General features: G+C 32.4%; 1 protein-coding gene and 1 long non-coding RNA gene across 5 annotated transcripts in view; one reads left to right on the forward strand and one right to left on the reverse strand.

Annotated features, from left to right (window-relative positions):
• The window catches only part of LOC143246998 (protein c-ets-1-A-like), a 55,982-nt gene extending 49,803 nt beyond the window's left edge, over window positions 1–6,179 (forward strand). The window contains exons 7-9 of one of the 4 annotated variants that reach the window (XM_076494292.1): window positions 44–271; window positions 2,911–3,213; window positions 4,955–6,177. In XM_076494292.1, the coding sequence (XP_076350407.1) occupies window positions 44–271; window positions 2,911–3,213; window positions 4,955–5,295 (872 nt within the window). In that variant the 3' untranslated portion in view covers window positions 5,296–6,177. Of the gene's footprint in view, window positions 1–43; window positions 272–2,910; window positions 3,214–4,954 lie in introns of all 4 variants that reach the window. The other 3 variants (XM_076494293.1, XM_076494296.1, XM_076494294.1) reach the window with 3 other exon arrangements.
• The window catches only part of LOC143247000 (uncharacterized), a 256,411-nt gene that overhangs the window by 172,394 nt on the left and 65,098 nt on the right, over window positions 1–18,919 (reverse strand). The window lies entirely within an intron of this gene.

An 18,919-nucleotide genomic window follows, 5' to 3' on the forward strand; every position in this document is an offset into this window, starting at 1 on the left:
ATAACATGCAAATTGATAACATTTCGTTTCACATATATTCCAGGCGGATTCAACCATGTTTCTGATTCGTTACACACGTTAAACGAAATGAACCCTGAAGAGTTTGGGATGTCTCGTTTTGAAGACAATCAAGAGTATGGACTTGAATCCAATACTCCAAACACCAGCTATCTGGAAGGAAGTCCAGAGTTTTACCCATCTGCTCCAGCACCGTCCATGTTCCACGACGTCAAATATCAAACAAATTTCCAAAACACAAACTCCAATAGAGGTAGGTATACTCAATCGTGATTCTTCTGTTTTCCAAAACATATTTAGGAGACACATTTTAAGTTATTTCATACCAAGAACCAAAATACACTTTCCTGTTTTAAAGCAGCTTAGTGGTCAATGTGCTTAGACTGTGAATCTAAGGATTCTTGGTTCGTTCCCGCAAAATCGCTTTTGTTTATTTGTTTGTTTTTTGAATTTCGCACCAAGCTACGCGAGGGCTATCTGTGCTAGCCGTCCCTAATTTAGCAGTGTAAGACTAGAGGGAAGGCAGCTTGTCATCACAACCCACCGCCAACTCTTGGGCTACTCGTTCACATTTAGGTTGTTTGTCTTAGCAACATTTATATATTTCGGTCACATTTAGGTTGTTTGTCTTAGCAACATTCCTGAAATTTGGTTACATTTAAGTTATATGTCAAAAGTTCAGGCTTGACCGTCCCTAAATAAGGATTGTTGAAATAAAAGTTAAAAAACCCACATCATTTGTTATTAAAAGCTGTGCTCTTCGTTGTTTTTTAACGATACAAAACGTTTCTAAATGAAAGACATACAGCGACTCGACAATAAATAATTAGGTAACCCCCAAGACTGCAAGAGACTCCTGGCTTATCACCGGGTACGAACCCCATTGAAGACTGTAAAACAGATTCTGTCCTAGGTTTTATCCCAAAGACCAGAATTGCTATTCTAATCTGCCCCCTTAGAGGCTCAATGGTACGTCCGCGTACTAACTACTGTACAAATAGTGTGGCCTAGAACTTCAGCAGTTGACCATTAAAACAAACAAATCTTATCCACACAACTGTCCTGCACGTGGTAAAAAGAATAAACCAAAAATATTTTATTTCTGTTACCCATGGTTCAAGAATAAACTGGCGTTCTTTCAAACTTTGGTGAATTTACGTTGGTTGAGTTTCTGTGTATGTGTGTTTTTTTATAGCAAAGCCACATCGGGCTATCTGCTGAGCACACCAAGGGGAATCGAACCCCTGATTTGAGCGTTATAAATCCGAAGACATGCCGCTGTACTAGCGGGAGACTGTGTATATGTATATATATAGTAAATGGATAAATAAATCGATAAATAAAACTTCCAAGTATTAAGATACGACAAACTCATTGGCTGATTAGATTAAATATCGTAAACCTAATCACGATTTAATTAGTTAGATGTTTAAGTTTATTGTGTTTGGCAGCTAAAATTACTCGATTATTTTATTGTTTTTAAGTTCCGTTTATGATTCTTTATTTTTACTTTATATAAGAATATTTTCATTTGAGGTTTTTTTCTGTCTAAACAAGCGAAGAGTTTTCTTTCTTTCCGGTTTATCGAAGATAAAATTCACCAAAATGTTACAGACAAATAAAAACACCATTTTTGTATTATTTATTAGCACAATCGTTACCGAATTAACGTGTATTGACTTAAGTTCGTATCCAGTAAATATTCGCCAGCTTAGCTTCACACACAGTGATAATTCCTGAAGAATAAGATAGCAATATTTAGTTTGTGAGTCATTTCTTACCAAACAAAACGAAAGGTTTGTTTTTATATTGCACATGTCACGATTTTCCCTGACTCATGATGACCTCAGGTTTGAGTAATCAACCAATTATTTGTAAACACACAGTAATGCCATTTTAGGAGAAACTGTTATGGTTGTGTTATGGTGTTTGTGCGAGTCGGAGCGGCAGTTATTTGAGAAAAAACAAACAAAAACTAACGTTGTTTCCAGCCGGTGTGAGGTCTGATATAATTTGTTTGCTTATTTTTGAATTTCGCGCAAAGATATACGAGGGCTATCTGTGCTAGCCGTCCCTAATTTAGCAGTGTAAGACTAGAGGGAAGGCAGCTAGTCATGACCACCCACCGCCAACTCTAGGACTACCCTTTTACTAACGAATAGTAGGATTGACCGTAACTTTATAACGCCCCCACGGCTGAACAGGCAAGCATGTTTGGTGCGACGGAGATTCGAACCCACGACCATCGAATTACGAGTCGAATGCCTTAACCCACAAAATATGAAGTGGATTTGTTTGTTTTAATCTGTATATTTTCTTACAGCAAAGCCACATCGGGCCATATTCTGTGTCCAATGAGGGGAGTCGAACCTTGTAAATCCAAAGACTTACCGCTGTCCTACCAGGGAACTTTTTATTTTAATGAAGACATGAAATATTTTCAGACCATAGCTATTAAGTATACGGTGGGCCACTGTGCAAATGTATAGACATTTTAAAGTATAGTCTATTGGATACTTTCTTTCTTTATTCACTTTTACTGCATCTTCAGTTTATAGTTTTTCTCTGGTTTGAGTATAAGGGCATCACATGTCAGCTCGAACCCCGGATCATTCATAGTGTCTGACTATCAGCTCTAAATTCCATACACATACTTACAAAATACGGCTTGAATACAAAAGCAGTCAACATCGATTCAATTTCAACTTAGCCTATTTTAAAACCAAGACATTTTACGATCTTTACTAAATTTACCTATTTCCGTCACATGCCAGAAGTGTTCATATTTGGCGAATTTTTCGAGAAACAATAAATCCTACAACTGTATCATATAACTGTTTTAATAACCTCGAAAATCTTATTTCATGTTTTTATTATTTTATTTCTTAACAGTTCGGTATCACCAAGAGATGGCGCTTCCAGATAGATTCAACTCACCCCAACAGTATGAACCACCATTTCAAACTGTTCCAGGATCACTGGCTAACCCAAGGGACCAATGGCTCTCCGAAATGACTGGACATCATTCCCATCACTCAGGCTTCAACAGGTTGCCACCACATGATTGTCATACCCAACTTAATCACGTCAATACGATGCAAAGTCAACACCTCAATCAGACGCCGGAACAGAGCCCCCTGTTGGGAAGTGACAGCAAACCCTTTGTTCAAGCCGCCGCTCTTGCAGGTTACTCCGGTGTGTTCTTGGTATAGCTGTGTACCTTAATTCAGAAGGTCGAAAGGAACAATTTCGAATCAATTAGTGCACCCTCCCAGTATAGTAACGTAACACAATTGTGAACTTTAGTTAACATATCAACAGTCAGGTACAAAATGGCTGTCAATTCGGAAAACAAAACAAAAACCTATTTGCTTTAATATTTTCACTACTGCGACTGTTTCATAACAGTTAGGCCTAACATGGCCAAGTGGGTTAAGTGACGGTCAATCCCACTATTAGTTGGTAAAACAGTAGCCCAAGAGTTGGCGGTGGGTGGTGATGACTAGCTGCCTTCCCTCTAGTTTTACACTGCTAAATTAGGGACGGCTAACGCAGATAGCTCTCGAGTAGCTTTGCGCGAAATCCAAAAACAAACAAATTCATAACAGTCACGCAAAGTCTTCAATTTACTATGCTAAAATCCGGGATTTGATTCCTTGTGGTGAACAGACCACAGATATTCAATGGTATAACTTTGAGCTAAATGAATAAACTTACAGTTGTGAATGTTTCAAAACGATAAGAAGAAAGGAACGTTCAGTTTATAGTTTATTTTAAATTTCAGTCAAAAATTATATCGTTACTTGAATTAATTGTAATACAGGAAACAAGCAGTTTTGATTTTTAATTTAGCGCAAAGCTACTCGAGGGCTATCTGCGCTAGCCGTCCCTAATTTAGCAGTGTAAGACTAGAGGGAAGGCAGCTAGTCATCACCACCCACAGCCAACTCTTGGTCTACTCTTTTACCAACGAATAGTGGGATTGATCGTGACATTATAACGTCCACGGCTGAAAGGGTGAGTATGCTTAGTGCGACAGGGATTCGAACCCGCGATCCTCGGATTACGAGTCGAACGCCTTAACCCACCTGGCCATGCCGGGCAACTCTCGTAAAGCTACACGAGGGCTATTTGCGCTAGCTGTCCCTAATTTAGCAGTGTAAGTCTAGAGGGAAGGCAGCTAGTCATCACCACCCACCGCCAACTCTTGGGCTACTCTTTTACCAACGAATAGTGGGATTGACCGTAACTTTATAACGCCTCCACGGCTAAAAGGGTGAGCATGTTTGGTGCGACGGGGATTCGAACGCGCGACCCTCAGAATACGAGTCGAATGCTTTAACCCACCTGGCCATGCCGAGCCCGAAATAAGCAGCAGACCATGGTTGTTACCATTTTCATATAGCATAAGTCCCAAAACTTGGTGGCCAAATAGTGAAGGAACTATGTGGATACACACACACAAAGTCAAATCAGTATTTGTGATCGTTATTCATTGGTGTGCTCTCCTGATGACCTTCTAAATTAAGGTTTGTGTGTTAGAGTGTTAGTTTAGAAGTGCATGTTTGTAAATCGCTCAGAACATGTTTTTACAACACTGGTAAATAATCAAATAAACCTTTTAACACGTGACCTCTGACATTTTCTCTAACGAGGTTGTAATTTTATTTTCATCCTGGTTTTTCACCAATAAAAATGTCCTCTCCCCCTGGTGAATCAGCGGTAAGTTTGAAGGATTATATCGCTAAAAACCGAGCTAAGATTTCTACCCCCCCAGTGGGCCCAGAATAGATAAACAATGGCGTAGTTTTGCGTTTAGCAACTAAGACACTGAGAAATATATATAACAAAGATTGAAAAATTGTCAATGCTGTTATGTTTTTAAGCCTAAGTTTATTCTAAAGATATTACCGTATATGTATTCCCATGACTTTAGGAAGTGGACCCATTCAATTATGGCAGTTTTTACTGGAGCTCCTGACAGATAAAACGTGCCAGAATTTCATTTGTTGGACTGGACACGAGTGGGAATTCAAACTGACCGATCCGGATGAAGTTGCTCGTCGTTGGGGCATCAGGAAAAATAAGCCAAAGATGAACTACGAAAAGCTGAGTCGAGGCCTGAGGTACTACTACGACAAGAACATTATCCACAAAACGGCTGGAAAACGATACGTCTACAGATTTGTTTGCGACCTCCACAGTTTACTCGGTTATTCACCGGAAGAGCTTCACGCCATGGTGGATTTTAAACCTCATAAGAAAGAAGACGAATGAATGTTACTTCCCTTTTGTGTTGGATCTGGTGAACGAATTTTACTGTAGTGACAAGGACGTAAAGAAGATGGACAGATACTCCATCAGATTTTGGAGGGCCGGAGCAAAAGTCGAAATTAGACAGAAGAAATTAGGCTTAACATTATATTGTCCGCTTCCCCTTTGTTGACCAAAATAACGAACTTGTTTGATATTTCAGACCTCCCTCCCCCTTTTAGCATGTAAAAGATAATTTGGAAGCCAGAAAAGTGTGTGTACATATATTTTACCCCAAATATATCATGAAAACGTGAACAGTGGCTGCAACCTCACAAAAAACAACAACACAGATTTAGATCGAAACGTCATGTGTAAATCGGGAGACCGAGCATGGTCGTGGGTTATTACACGTTCTTGGTAACTGTGTTTCTTGTTGCTATGCATTTTCACACTTTTCGTACATGTATATGCGAAACGTTGTTTTGTAGCAAATGTGTACCATACTGTAGCAGTTGTTGCTATTGTATATGTCGCACTTTAGGTAGCGTAACGAAACGAAGCTCAAAAGACGCTAAACTTGTTCAAAATCGCGTTTTTAGGCCAATGTCGAAAACTTACCAGAGGCTGTAAATTGGGCCGTTAGCTCTCGTTAAAGGTTTGTTAATGAAATACAGTTTTTAAAGTTGTGTAACATTACAGAACTTAGTACTTGATGTACGATTTATAACCAAGTTAACATTACATTGTCACAAAGTTTTAACAATAGTTACATTACACTTAGGTTAACGTTATACTGTTACTAAATGTTAACAATAGTTACATTACATCCAGGTTAACGTTATACTGTTACTAAATGTTAACAATAGTTACATTACATCCAGGTTAACGTTATACTGTTACTAAATGTTAACAATAGTTACATTACATCCAGGTTAACGTTATACTGTTACTAAATGTTAACAATAGTTACATTACATCCAGGTTAACGTTATACCGTTACTAAATGTTAACAATAGTTACATTACATCCAGGTTAACGTTATACTGTTACTAAATGTTAACAATAGTTACATTACATCCAGGTTAACGTTATACTGTTACTAAATGTTAACAATAGTTACATTACACCCATGTAAACGTTATACTGTTCCTAAATGTTAACAATAGTTACATTACACCCATGTCAACGTTATACTGTTACTAAATGTTAACAATAGTTACATTACACCCAGGTTAACGTTATACTGTTACTAAATGTTAACAATAGTTACATTACACCCATGTCAACGTTATACTGTTACTAAATGTTAACAATAGTTACATTACACCCAGGTTAACGTTATACTGTTACTAAATGTTAACAATAGTTACATTACACCCAGATTAAACGTTATACTGTTACTAAATGTTAACAATAGTTACATTACATCCAGGTTAACGTTATACTGTCACTAAATGTTAACAATAGTTACATTACACCCAGCTTAACGTTATACTGTTACTAAATGTTAACAATAGTTACATTACATCCAGGTTAACGTTATACTGTTACTAAATGTTAACAATAGTTACATTACATCCAGGTTAACGTTATACTGTTACTAAATGTTAACAATAGTTACATTACACCCATGTCAACGTTATACTGTTACTAAATGTTAACAATAGTTACATTACACCCATGTTAACGTTATACTGTTACTAAATGTTAACAATAGTTACATTACACCCATGTCAACGTTATACTGTTACTAAATGTTAACAATAGTTACATTACACCCAGGTTAACGTTACACTGTTACTAAATGTTAACAACAGTTACATTACACCCATGTCAACGTTATACTGTTACTAAATGTTAACAATAGTTACATTACACCCAGGTTAACGTTATACTGTTACTAAATGTTAACAATAGTTACATTACACCCAGATTAACGTTACACTGTTATTAAATGTTAACAATAGTTACATTACACCCAGGTTAACGTTACACTGTTACTAAATGTTAACAATAGTTACATTACACCCAGATTAACGTTATACTGTTACTAAATGTTAACAATAGTTACATTACATCCATGTCAACGTTACACTGTTACTAAATGTTAACAATAGTTACATTACACCCAGATTAACGTTATACTGTTACTAAATGTTAACAATAGTTACATTACATCCATGTCAACGTTACACTGTTACTAAATGTTAACAATAGTTACATTACACCCAGATTAACGTTATACTGTTACTAAATGTTAACAATAGTTACATTACATCCATGTTAACGTTACACTGTTACTAAATGTTAACAATAGTTACATTACACCCAGATTAACGTTATACTGTTACTAAATGTTAACAATAGTTACATTACACCCATGTTAACGTTATACTGTTACTAAATGTTAACAATAGTTACATTACACCCAGATTAAACGTTAAACTGTTACTAAATGTTAACAATAGTTACATTACATCCAGGTTAACGTTACACTGTCACTAAATGTTAACAATAGTTACATTACACCCAGGTTAACGTTATACTGTTACTAAATGTTAACAATAGTTACATTACACCCAGGTTAACGTTATACTGTTACTAAATGTTAACAATAGTTACATTACACCAAGATTAAACGTTATACTGTTACTAAATGTTAACAATAGTTACATTACATCCAGGTTAACGTTATACTGTCACTAAATGTTAACAATAGTTACATTACACCCAGGTTAACGTTATACTGTTACTAAATGTTAACAATAGTTACATTACACCCAGATTAACGTTATTAAATGTTAACAATAGTTACATTACACCCAGATTAACGTTATACTGTTACTAAATGTTAACAATAGTTACATTACATCCATGTCAACGTTACACTGTTACTAAATGTTAACAATAGTTACATTACACCCAGATTAACGTTATACTGTTACTAAATGTTAACAATAGTTACATTACATCCATGTCAACGTTACACTGTTACTAAATGTTAACAATAGTTACATTACACCCAGATTAACGTTATACTGTTACTAAATGTTAACAATAGTTACATTACATCCATGTCAACGTTACACTGTTACTAAATGTTAACAATAGTTACATTACACCCAGATTAACGTTATACTGTTACTAAATGTTAACAATAGTTACATTACACCCAGGTTAACGTTATACTGTTACTAAATGTTAACAATAGTTACATTACACCCAGATTAACGTTATACTGTTACTAAATGTTAACAATAGTTACATTACATCCAGGTTAACGTTATACTGTCACTAAATGTTAACAATAGTTACATTACACCCAGGTTAACGTTATACTGTTACTAAATGTTAACAATAGTTACATTACACCCAGGTTAACGTTATACTGTTACTAAATGTTAACAATAGTTACATTACACCCAGGTTAACGTTATACTGTTACTAAATGTTAACAATAGTTACATTACACCCAGATTAACGTTATACTGTTACTAAATGTTAACAATAGTTACATTACATCCATGTCAACGTTACACTGTTACTAAATGTTAACAATAGTGACATTACACCCAGATTAACGTTATACTGTTACTAAATGTTAACAATAGTTACATTACATCCATGTCAACGTTACACTGTTACTAAATGTTAACAATAGTTACATTACACCCAGATTAACGTTATACTGTTACTAAATGTTAACAATAGTTACATTACATCCATGTCAACGTTACACTGTTACTAAATGTTAACAATAGTTACATTACACCCAGATTAACGTTATACTGTTACTAAATGTTAACAATAGTTACATTACACCCAGGTTAACGTTATACTGTTACTAAATGTTAACAATAGTTACATTACACCCAGGTTAACGTTATACTGTTACTAAATGTTAACAATAGTTACATTACACCCAGATTAACGTTATTAAATGTTAACAATAGTTACATTACACCCAGATTAACGTTATACTGTTACTAAATGTTAACAATAGTTACATTACATCCATGTCAACGTTACCCTGTTACTAAATGTTAACAATAGTTACATTACATCCATGTCAACGTTACACTGTTACTAAATGTTAACAATAGTTACATTACACCCATGTCAACGTTATACTGTCACTAAATGTTAACAATAGTTACATTACACCCAGGTTAACGTTACACTGTTACTAAATGTTAACAATAGTTACATTACACCCATGTTAACGTTATACTGTTACTAAATGTTAACAATAGTTACATTACACCCATGTAAACGTTATACTGTTCCTAAATGTTAACAATAGTTACATTACACCCATGTCAACGTTATACTGTTACTAAATGTTAACAATAGTTACATTACACCAAGGTTAACGTTACACTGTTACTAAATGTTAACAACAGTTACATTACACCCATGTCAACGTTATACTGTTACTAAATGTTAACAATAGTTACATTACACCCAGGTTAACGTTATACTGTTACTAAATGTTAACAATAGTTACATTACACCCAGATTAACGTTACACTGTTATTAAATGTTAACAATAGTTACATTACACCCAGGTTAACGTTACACTGTTACTAAATGTTAACAATAGTTACATTACACCCAGATTAACGTTATACTGTTACTAAATGTTAACAATAGTTACATTACATCCATGTCAACGTTATACTGTTACTAAATGTTAACAATAGTTACATTACACCCAGGTTAACGTTATACTGTTACTAAATGTTAACAATAGTTACATTACACCCAGATTAAACGTTATACTGTTACTAAATGTTAACAATAGTTACATTACATCCAGTTTAACGTTATACTGTCACTAAATGTTAACAATAGTTACATTACACCCAGCTTAACGTTATACTGTTACTAAATGTTAACAATAGTTACATTACACCCAGGTTAACGTTATACTGTTACTAAATGTTAACAATAGTTACATTACACCCAGGTTAACGTTATACTGTTACTAAATGTTAACAATAGTTACATTACATCCAGGTTAACGTTATACTGTTACTAAATGTTAACAATAGTTACATTACACCCATGTCAACGTTATACTGTTACTAAGTGTTAACAATAGTTACATTACACCAAGGTTAACGTTACACCCAGATTAACGTTATACTGTTACTAAATGTTAACAATAGTTACATTACACCCAGATTAACGTTATACTGTTACTAAATGTTAACAATAGTTACATTACACCCAGATTAACGTTATACTGTTACTAAATGTTAACAATAGTTACATTACATCCAAGTTAACGTTATACTGTTACTAAATGTTAACAATAGTTACATTACATCCAGGTTAACGTTATACTGTTACTAAATGTTAACAATAGTTACATTACATCCAGGTTAACGTTATACTGTTACTAAATGTTAACAATAGTTACATTACATCCAGGTTAACGTTATACTGTTACTAAATGTTAACAATAGTTACATTACATCCAGGTTAACGTTATACCGTTACTAAATGTTAACAATAGTTACATTACATCCAGGTTAACGTTATACTGTTACTAAATGTTAACAATAGTTACATTACACCCATGTCAACGTTATACTGTTACTAAATGTTAACAATAGTTACATTACACCCAGGTTAACGTTATACTGTTACTAAATGTTAACAATAGTTACATTACACCCAGATTAAACGTTATACTGTTACTAAATGTTAACAATAGTTACATTACATCCAGGTTAACGTTATACTGTTACTAAATGTTAACAATAGTTACATTACACCCAGCTTAACGTTATACTGTTACTAAATGTTAACAATAGTTACATTACATCCAGGTTAACGTTATACTGTTACTAAATGTTAACAATAGTTACATTACATCCAGGTTAACGTTATACTGTTACTAAATGTTAACAATAGTTACATTACACCCATGTCAACGTTATACTGTTACTAAATGTTAACAATAGTTACATCACACCCATGTAAACGTTATACTGTTCCTAAATGTTAACAATAGTTACATTACACCCATGTCAACGTTATACTGTTACTAAATGTTAACAATAGTTACATTACACCAAGGTTAACGTTACACTGTTACTAAATGTTAACAACAGTTACATTACACCCATGTCAACGTTATACTGTTACTAAATGTTAACAATAGTTACATTACACCCAGGTTAACGTTATACTGTTACTAAATGTTAACAATAGTTACATTACACCCAGATTAACGTTACACTGTTATTAAATGTTAACAATAGTTACATTACACCCAGGTTAACGTTACACTGTTACTAAATGTTAACAATAGTTACATTACACCCAGATTAACGTTATACTGTCACTAAATGTTAACAATAGTTACATTACATCCATGTCAACGTTACACTGTTACTAAATGTTAACAATAGTTACATTACACCCATGTTAACGTTATACTGTTACTAAATGTTAACAATAGTTACATTACACCCAGATTAAACGTTATACTGTTACTAAATGTTAACAATAGTTACATTACATCCAGGTTAACGTTATACTGTTACTAAATGTTAACAATAGTTACATTACACCCAGGTTAACGTTATACTGTTACTAAATGTTAACAATAGTTACATTACACCCAGGTTAACGTTATACTGTTACTAAATGTTAACAATAGTTACATTACACCCAGATTAACGTTATACTGTTACTAAATGTTAACAATAGTTACATTACATCCAGGTTAACGTTATACTGTTACTAAATGTTAACAATAGTTACATTACACCCAGGTTAACGTTATACTGTTACTAAATGTTAACAATAGTTACATTACACCCAGATTAACGTTATTAAATGTTAACAATAGTTACATTACACCCAGATTAACGTTATACTGTTACTAAATGTTAACAATAGTTACATTACATCCATGTCAACGTTACACTGTTACTAAATGTTAACAATAGTTACATTACACCCAGATTAACGTTATACTGTTACTAAATGTTAACAATAGTTACATTACATCCATGTCAACGTTACACTGTTACTAAATGTTAACAATGGTTACATTACACCCAGATTAACGTTATACTGTTACTAAATGTTAACAATAGTTACATTACATCCATGTTAACGTTACACTGTTACTAAATGTTAACAATAGTTACATTACACCCAGATTAACGTTATACTGTTACTAAATGTTAACAATAGTTACATTACACCCAGGTTAACGTTATACTGTTACTAAATGTTAACAATAGTTACATTACACCCAGATTAACGTTATACTGTTACTAAATGTTAACAATAGTTACATTACATCCAGGTTAACGTTATACTGTTACTAAATGTTAACAATAGTTACATTACACCCAGGTTAACGTTATACTGTTACTAAATGTTAACAATAGTTACATTACACCCAGGTTAACGTTATACTGTTACTAAATGTTAACAATAGTTACATTACACCCAGGTTAACGTTATACTGTTACTAAATGTTAACAATAGTTACATTACACCCAGATTAACGTTATACTGTTACTAAATGTTAACAATAGTTACATTACATCCATGTCAACGTTACACTGTTACTAAATGTTAACAATAGTTACATTACACCCAGATTAACGTTATACTGTTACTAAATGTTAACAATAGTTACATTACATCCATGTCAACGTTACACTGTTACTAAATGTTAACAATAGTTACATTACACCCAGATTAACGTTATACTGTTACTAAATGTTAACAATAGTTACATTACATCCATGTCAACGTTACACTGTTACTAAATGTTAACAATAGTTACATTACACCCAGATTAACGTTATACTGTTACTAAATGTTAATAATAGTTACATTACACCCAGGTTAACGTTATACTGTTACTAAATGTTAACAATAGTTACATTACACCCAGGTTAACGTTATACTGTTACTAAATGTTAACAATAGTTACATTACACCCAGATTAACGTTATTAAATGTTAACAATAGTTACATTACACCCAGATTAACGTTATACTGTTACTAAATGTTAACAATAGTTACATTACATCCATGTCAACGTTACCCTGTTACTAAATGTTAACAATAGTTACATTACATCCATGTCAACGTTACACTGTTACTAAATGTTAACAATAGTTACATTACACCCATGTCAACGTTATACTGTCACTAAATGTTAACAATAGTTACATTACACCCAGGTTAACGTTACACTGTTACTAAATGTTAACAATAGTTACATTACACCCATGTTAACGTTATACTGTTACTAAATGTTAACAATAGTTACATTACACCCATGTAAACGTTATACTGTTCCTAAATGTTAACAATAGTTACATTACACCCATGTCAACGTTATACTGTTACTAAATGTTAACAATAGTTACATTACACCCAGGTTAACGTTACACTGTTACTAAATGTTAACAATAGTTACATTACACCCATGTCAACGTTATACTGTTACTAAATGTTAACAATAGTTACATTACACCCAGGTTAACGTTATACTGTTACTAAATGTTAACAATAGTTACATTACACCCAGATTAACGTTACACTGTTACTAAATGTTAACAATAGTTACATTACACCCAGGTTAACGTTACACTGTTACTAAATGTTAACAATAGTTACATTACACCCAGATTAACGTTATACTGTTACTAAATGTTAACAATAGTTACATTACATCCATGTCAACGTTATACTGTTACTAAATGTTAACAATAGTTACATTACACCCAGGTTAACGTTATACTGTTACTAAATGTTAACAATAGTTACATTACACCCAGATTAAACGTTATACTGTTACTAAATGTTAACAATAGTTACATTACATCCAGTTTAACGTTATACTGTTACTAAATGTTAACAATAGTTACATTACACCCAGCTTAACGTTATACTGTTACTAAATGTTAACAATAGTTACATTACACCCAGGTTAACGTTATACTGTTACTAAATGTTAACAATAGTTACATTACACCCAGGTTAACGTTATACTGTTACTAAATGTTAACAATAGTTACATTACATCCAGGTTAACGTTATACTGTTACTAAATGTTAACAATAGTTACATTACACCCATGTCAACGTTATACTGTTACTAAGTGTTAACAATAGTTACATTACACCAAGGTTAACGTTACACCCAGATTAACGTTATACTGTTACTAAATGTTAACAATAGTTACATTACACCCAGATTAACGTTATACTGTTACTAAATGTTAACAATAGTTACATTACACCCAGATTAACGTTATACTGTTACTAAATGTTAACAATAGTTACATTACATCCAAGTTAACGTTATACTGTTACTAAATGTTAACAATAGTTACATCACACCCATGTAAACGTTATACTGTTCCTAAATGTTAACAATAGTTACATTACACCCATGTCAACGTTATACTGTTACTAAATGTTAACAATAGTTACACATTACACCAAGGTTAACGTTACACTGTTACTAAATGTTAACAACAGTTACATTACACCCATGTCAACGTTATACTGTTACTAAATGTTAACAATAGTTACATTACACCCAGGTTAACGTTATACTGTTACTAAATGTTAACAATAGTTACATTACACCCAGATTAACGTTACACTGTTATTAAATGTTAACAATAGTTACATTACACCCAGGTTAACGTTACACTGTTACTAAATGTTAACAATAGTTACAATACACCCAGATTAACGTTATACTGTCTCTAAATGTTAACAATAGTTACATTACATCCATGTCAACGTTACACTGTTACTAAATGTTAACAATAGTTACATTACACCCATGTTAACGTTACACTGTTACTAAATGTTAACAATAGTTACATTACACCCAGGTTAACGTTACACTGTTACTAAATGTTAACAATAGTTACATTACACCCATGTTAACGTTATACTGTTACTAAATGTTAACAATAGTTACATTACACCCAGGTTAACGTTACTAAATGTTTGTTACATTACACCCATGTTAACGTTATACTGTTACTGTTAACAGTTACATTACACCAGGTTAACGTTATACTGTTACTAAATGTTAACAATAGTTACATTACACCCAGGTTAACGTTATACTGTTACTAAATGTTAACAATAGTTACATTACACCCAGGTTAACGTTATACTGTTACTAAATGTTAACAATAGTTACATTACATCCATGTTAACGTTATACTGTTACTAAATGTTAACAATAGTTACATTACACCCAGTTAACGTTAACGTTATAACGTTATACTGTTACTAAATGTTAACAATAGTTACATTACACCCAGGTTAACGTTATACTGTTACTAAATGTTAACAATAGTTACATTACACCCATGTCAAGTTACATGTTACACCCAGATTAACGTTATACTGTTACTAAATGTTAACAATAGTTACATTACACCCATGTTAACGTTATACTGTTACTAAATGTTAACAATAGTTACATTACACCCATGTTAACGTTATACTGTTACTAAATGTTAACAATAGTTACATTACACCCATGTCAACGTTATACTGTTACTAAATGTTAACAATAGTTACATTACACCCATGTTAACGTTATACTGTTACTAAATGTTAACAATAGTTACATTACACCCATGTTAACGTTATACTGTTACTAAATGTTAACAATAGTTACATTACAGGTTAACGTTATACCATGTTAACGTTATACTGTTACTAAATGTTAACAATAGTTACATTACACCCATGTTAACGTTATACTGTTACTAAATGTTAACAATAGTTACATTACACCCAGGTTAACGTTATACTGTTACTAAATGTTAACAATAGTTACATTACACCCAGGTTAACGTTATACTGTTACTAAATGTTAACAATAGTTACATTACACCCATGTTAACGTTATACTGTTACTAAATGTTAACAATAGTTACATTACACCCAGGTTAACGTTATACTGTTACTAAATGTTAACAATAGTTACATTACACCCATGTTAATGTTATACTGTTACTAAATGTTAACAATAGTTACATTACACCCAGGTTAACGTTATACTGTTACTAAATGTTAACAATAGTTACATTACACCCAGGTTAACGTTATACTGTTACTAAATGTTAACAATAGTTACATTACACCCAGGTTAACGTTATACTGTTACTAAATGTTAACAATAGTTACATTACACCCATGTTAACGTTATACTGTTACTAAATGTTAACAATAGTTACATTACACCCAGATTAACGTTATACTGTTACTAAATGTTAACAATAGTTACATTACACCCAGGTTAACGTTACACTGTTACTAAATGTTAACAATAGTTACATTACACCCATGTTAACGTTATACTGTTACTAAATGTTAACAATAGTTACATTACACCCATGTTAACGTTATACTGTTACTAAATGTTAACAATAGTTACATTACACCCAGGTTAACGTTATACTGTTACTAAATGTTAACAATAGTTACATTACACCCAGGTTAACGTACTGTTACTAAATGTTAACAATAGTTACATTACCCAGGTTAACGTTATACTGTTACTAAATGTTAACAATAGTTACATTACACCCATGTTAACGTTATACTGTTACTAAATGTTAACAATAGTTACATCAACGTTACACTGTTACTAAATGTTAACAATAGTTACATTACACCCATGTCAACGTTATACTGTTACTAAATGTTAACAATAGTTACATCCATGTTAACGTTACTGTTACTAAATGTTAACCAGTTACATTTAACGTTATACTGTTACTAAATGTTAACAATAGTTACATTACATCCATGTCAACGTTATACTGTTACTAAATGTTAACAATAGTTACATTACACCCAGGTTAACGTTATACTGTTACTAAATGTTAACAATAGTTACATTACACCCAGGTTAACGTTATACTGTTACTAAATGTTAACAATAGTTACATTACACAGGTTAACGTTAACTGTTACTAAATGTTAACAATAGTTACATTACCCTAAATGTTAACAATAGTTACATTACACCCAGGTTAACGTTATACTGTTACTAAATGTTAACAATAGTTACATTACACCCAGGTTAACGTTATACTGTTACTAAATGTTAACAATAGTTACATTACACCCAGGTTAACGTTATACTGTTACTAAATGTTAACAATAGTTACATTACACCCAGGTTAACGTTATACTGTTACTAAATGTTAACAATAGTTACATTACACCCAGGTTAACGTTATACTGTTACTAAATGTTAACAATAGTTACATTACACCCAGGTTAACGTTATACTGTTACTAAATGTTAACAATAGTTACATTACACCCAGGTTAACGTTATACTGTTACTAAATGTTAACAATAGTTACATTACACCCAGGTTAACGTTATACTGTTACTAAATGTTAACAATAGTTACATTACACCCAGGTTAACGTTATACTGTTACTAAATGTTAACAATAGTTACATTACACCCAGATTAACGTTATACTGTTACTAAATGTTAACAATAGTTACATTACACCCAGGTTAACGTTATACTGTTACTAAATGTTAACAATAGTTACATTACACCCAGGTTAACGTTATACTGTTACTAAATGTTAACAATAGTTACATTACACCCAGGTTAACGTTATACTGTTACTAAATGTTAACAATAGTTACATTACACCCAGGTTAACGTTACACTGTTACTAAATGTTAACAATAGTTACATTACACCCAGGTTAACGTTATACTGTTACTAAATGTTAACAATAGTTACATTACATCCATGTTAACGTTATACTGTTACTAAATGTTAACAATAGTTACATTACACCCATGTTAACGTTACACTGTTACTAAATGTTAACAATAGTTACATTACACCCAGGTTAACGTTACACTGTTACTAAATGTTAACAATAGTTACATTACACCCATGTTAACGTTATACTGTTACTAAATGTTAACAATAGTTACATTACACCCAGGTTAACGTTATACTGTTACTAAATGTTAACAATAGTTACATTACATCCACATTAACGTTATACTGTTACTAAATGTTAACAATAGTTACATTACATCCAGGTTAACGTTATACTGTTACTAAATGTTAACAATAGTTACATTACACCCAGGTTAACGTTATACTGTTACTAAATGTTAACAATAGTTACATTACACCCAGGTTAACGTTATACTGTTACTAAATGTTAACAATAGTTACATTACACCCAGGTTAACGTTATACTGTTACTAAATGTTAACAATAGTTACATTACATCCAGGTTAACGTTATACTGTTACTAAATGTTAACAATAGTTACATTACACCCAGGTTAACGTTATACTGTTACTAAATGTTAACAATAGTTACATTACATCCATGTCAACGTTATACTGTTACTAAATGTTAACAATAGTTACATTACATCCATGTCAACGTTACACTGTTACTAAATGTTAACAATAGTTACATTACACCCATGTCAACGTTATACTGTTACTAAATGTTAACAATAGTTACATTACACCAAGGTTAACGTTACACTGTTACTAAATGTTAACAACAGTTACATTACACCCATGTCAACGTTATACTGTTACTAAATGTTAACAATAGTTA

Source organism: Tachypleus tridentatus, chromosome 3 (genome assembly GCF_004210375.1).
Source record: "Tachypleus tridentatus isolate NWPU-2018 chromosome 3, ASM421037v1, whole genome shotgun sequence".
Classification (NCBI taxonomy): Eukaryota; Metazoa; Arthropoda; class Merostomata; order Xiphosura; family Limulidae; genus Tachypleus; species Tachypleus tridentatus.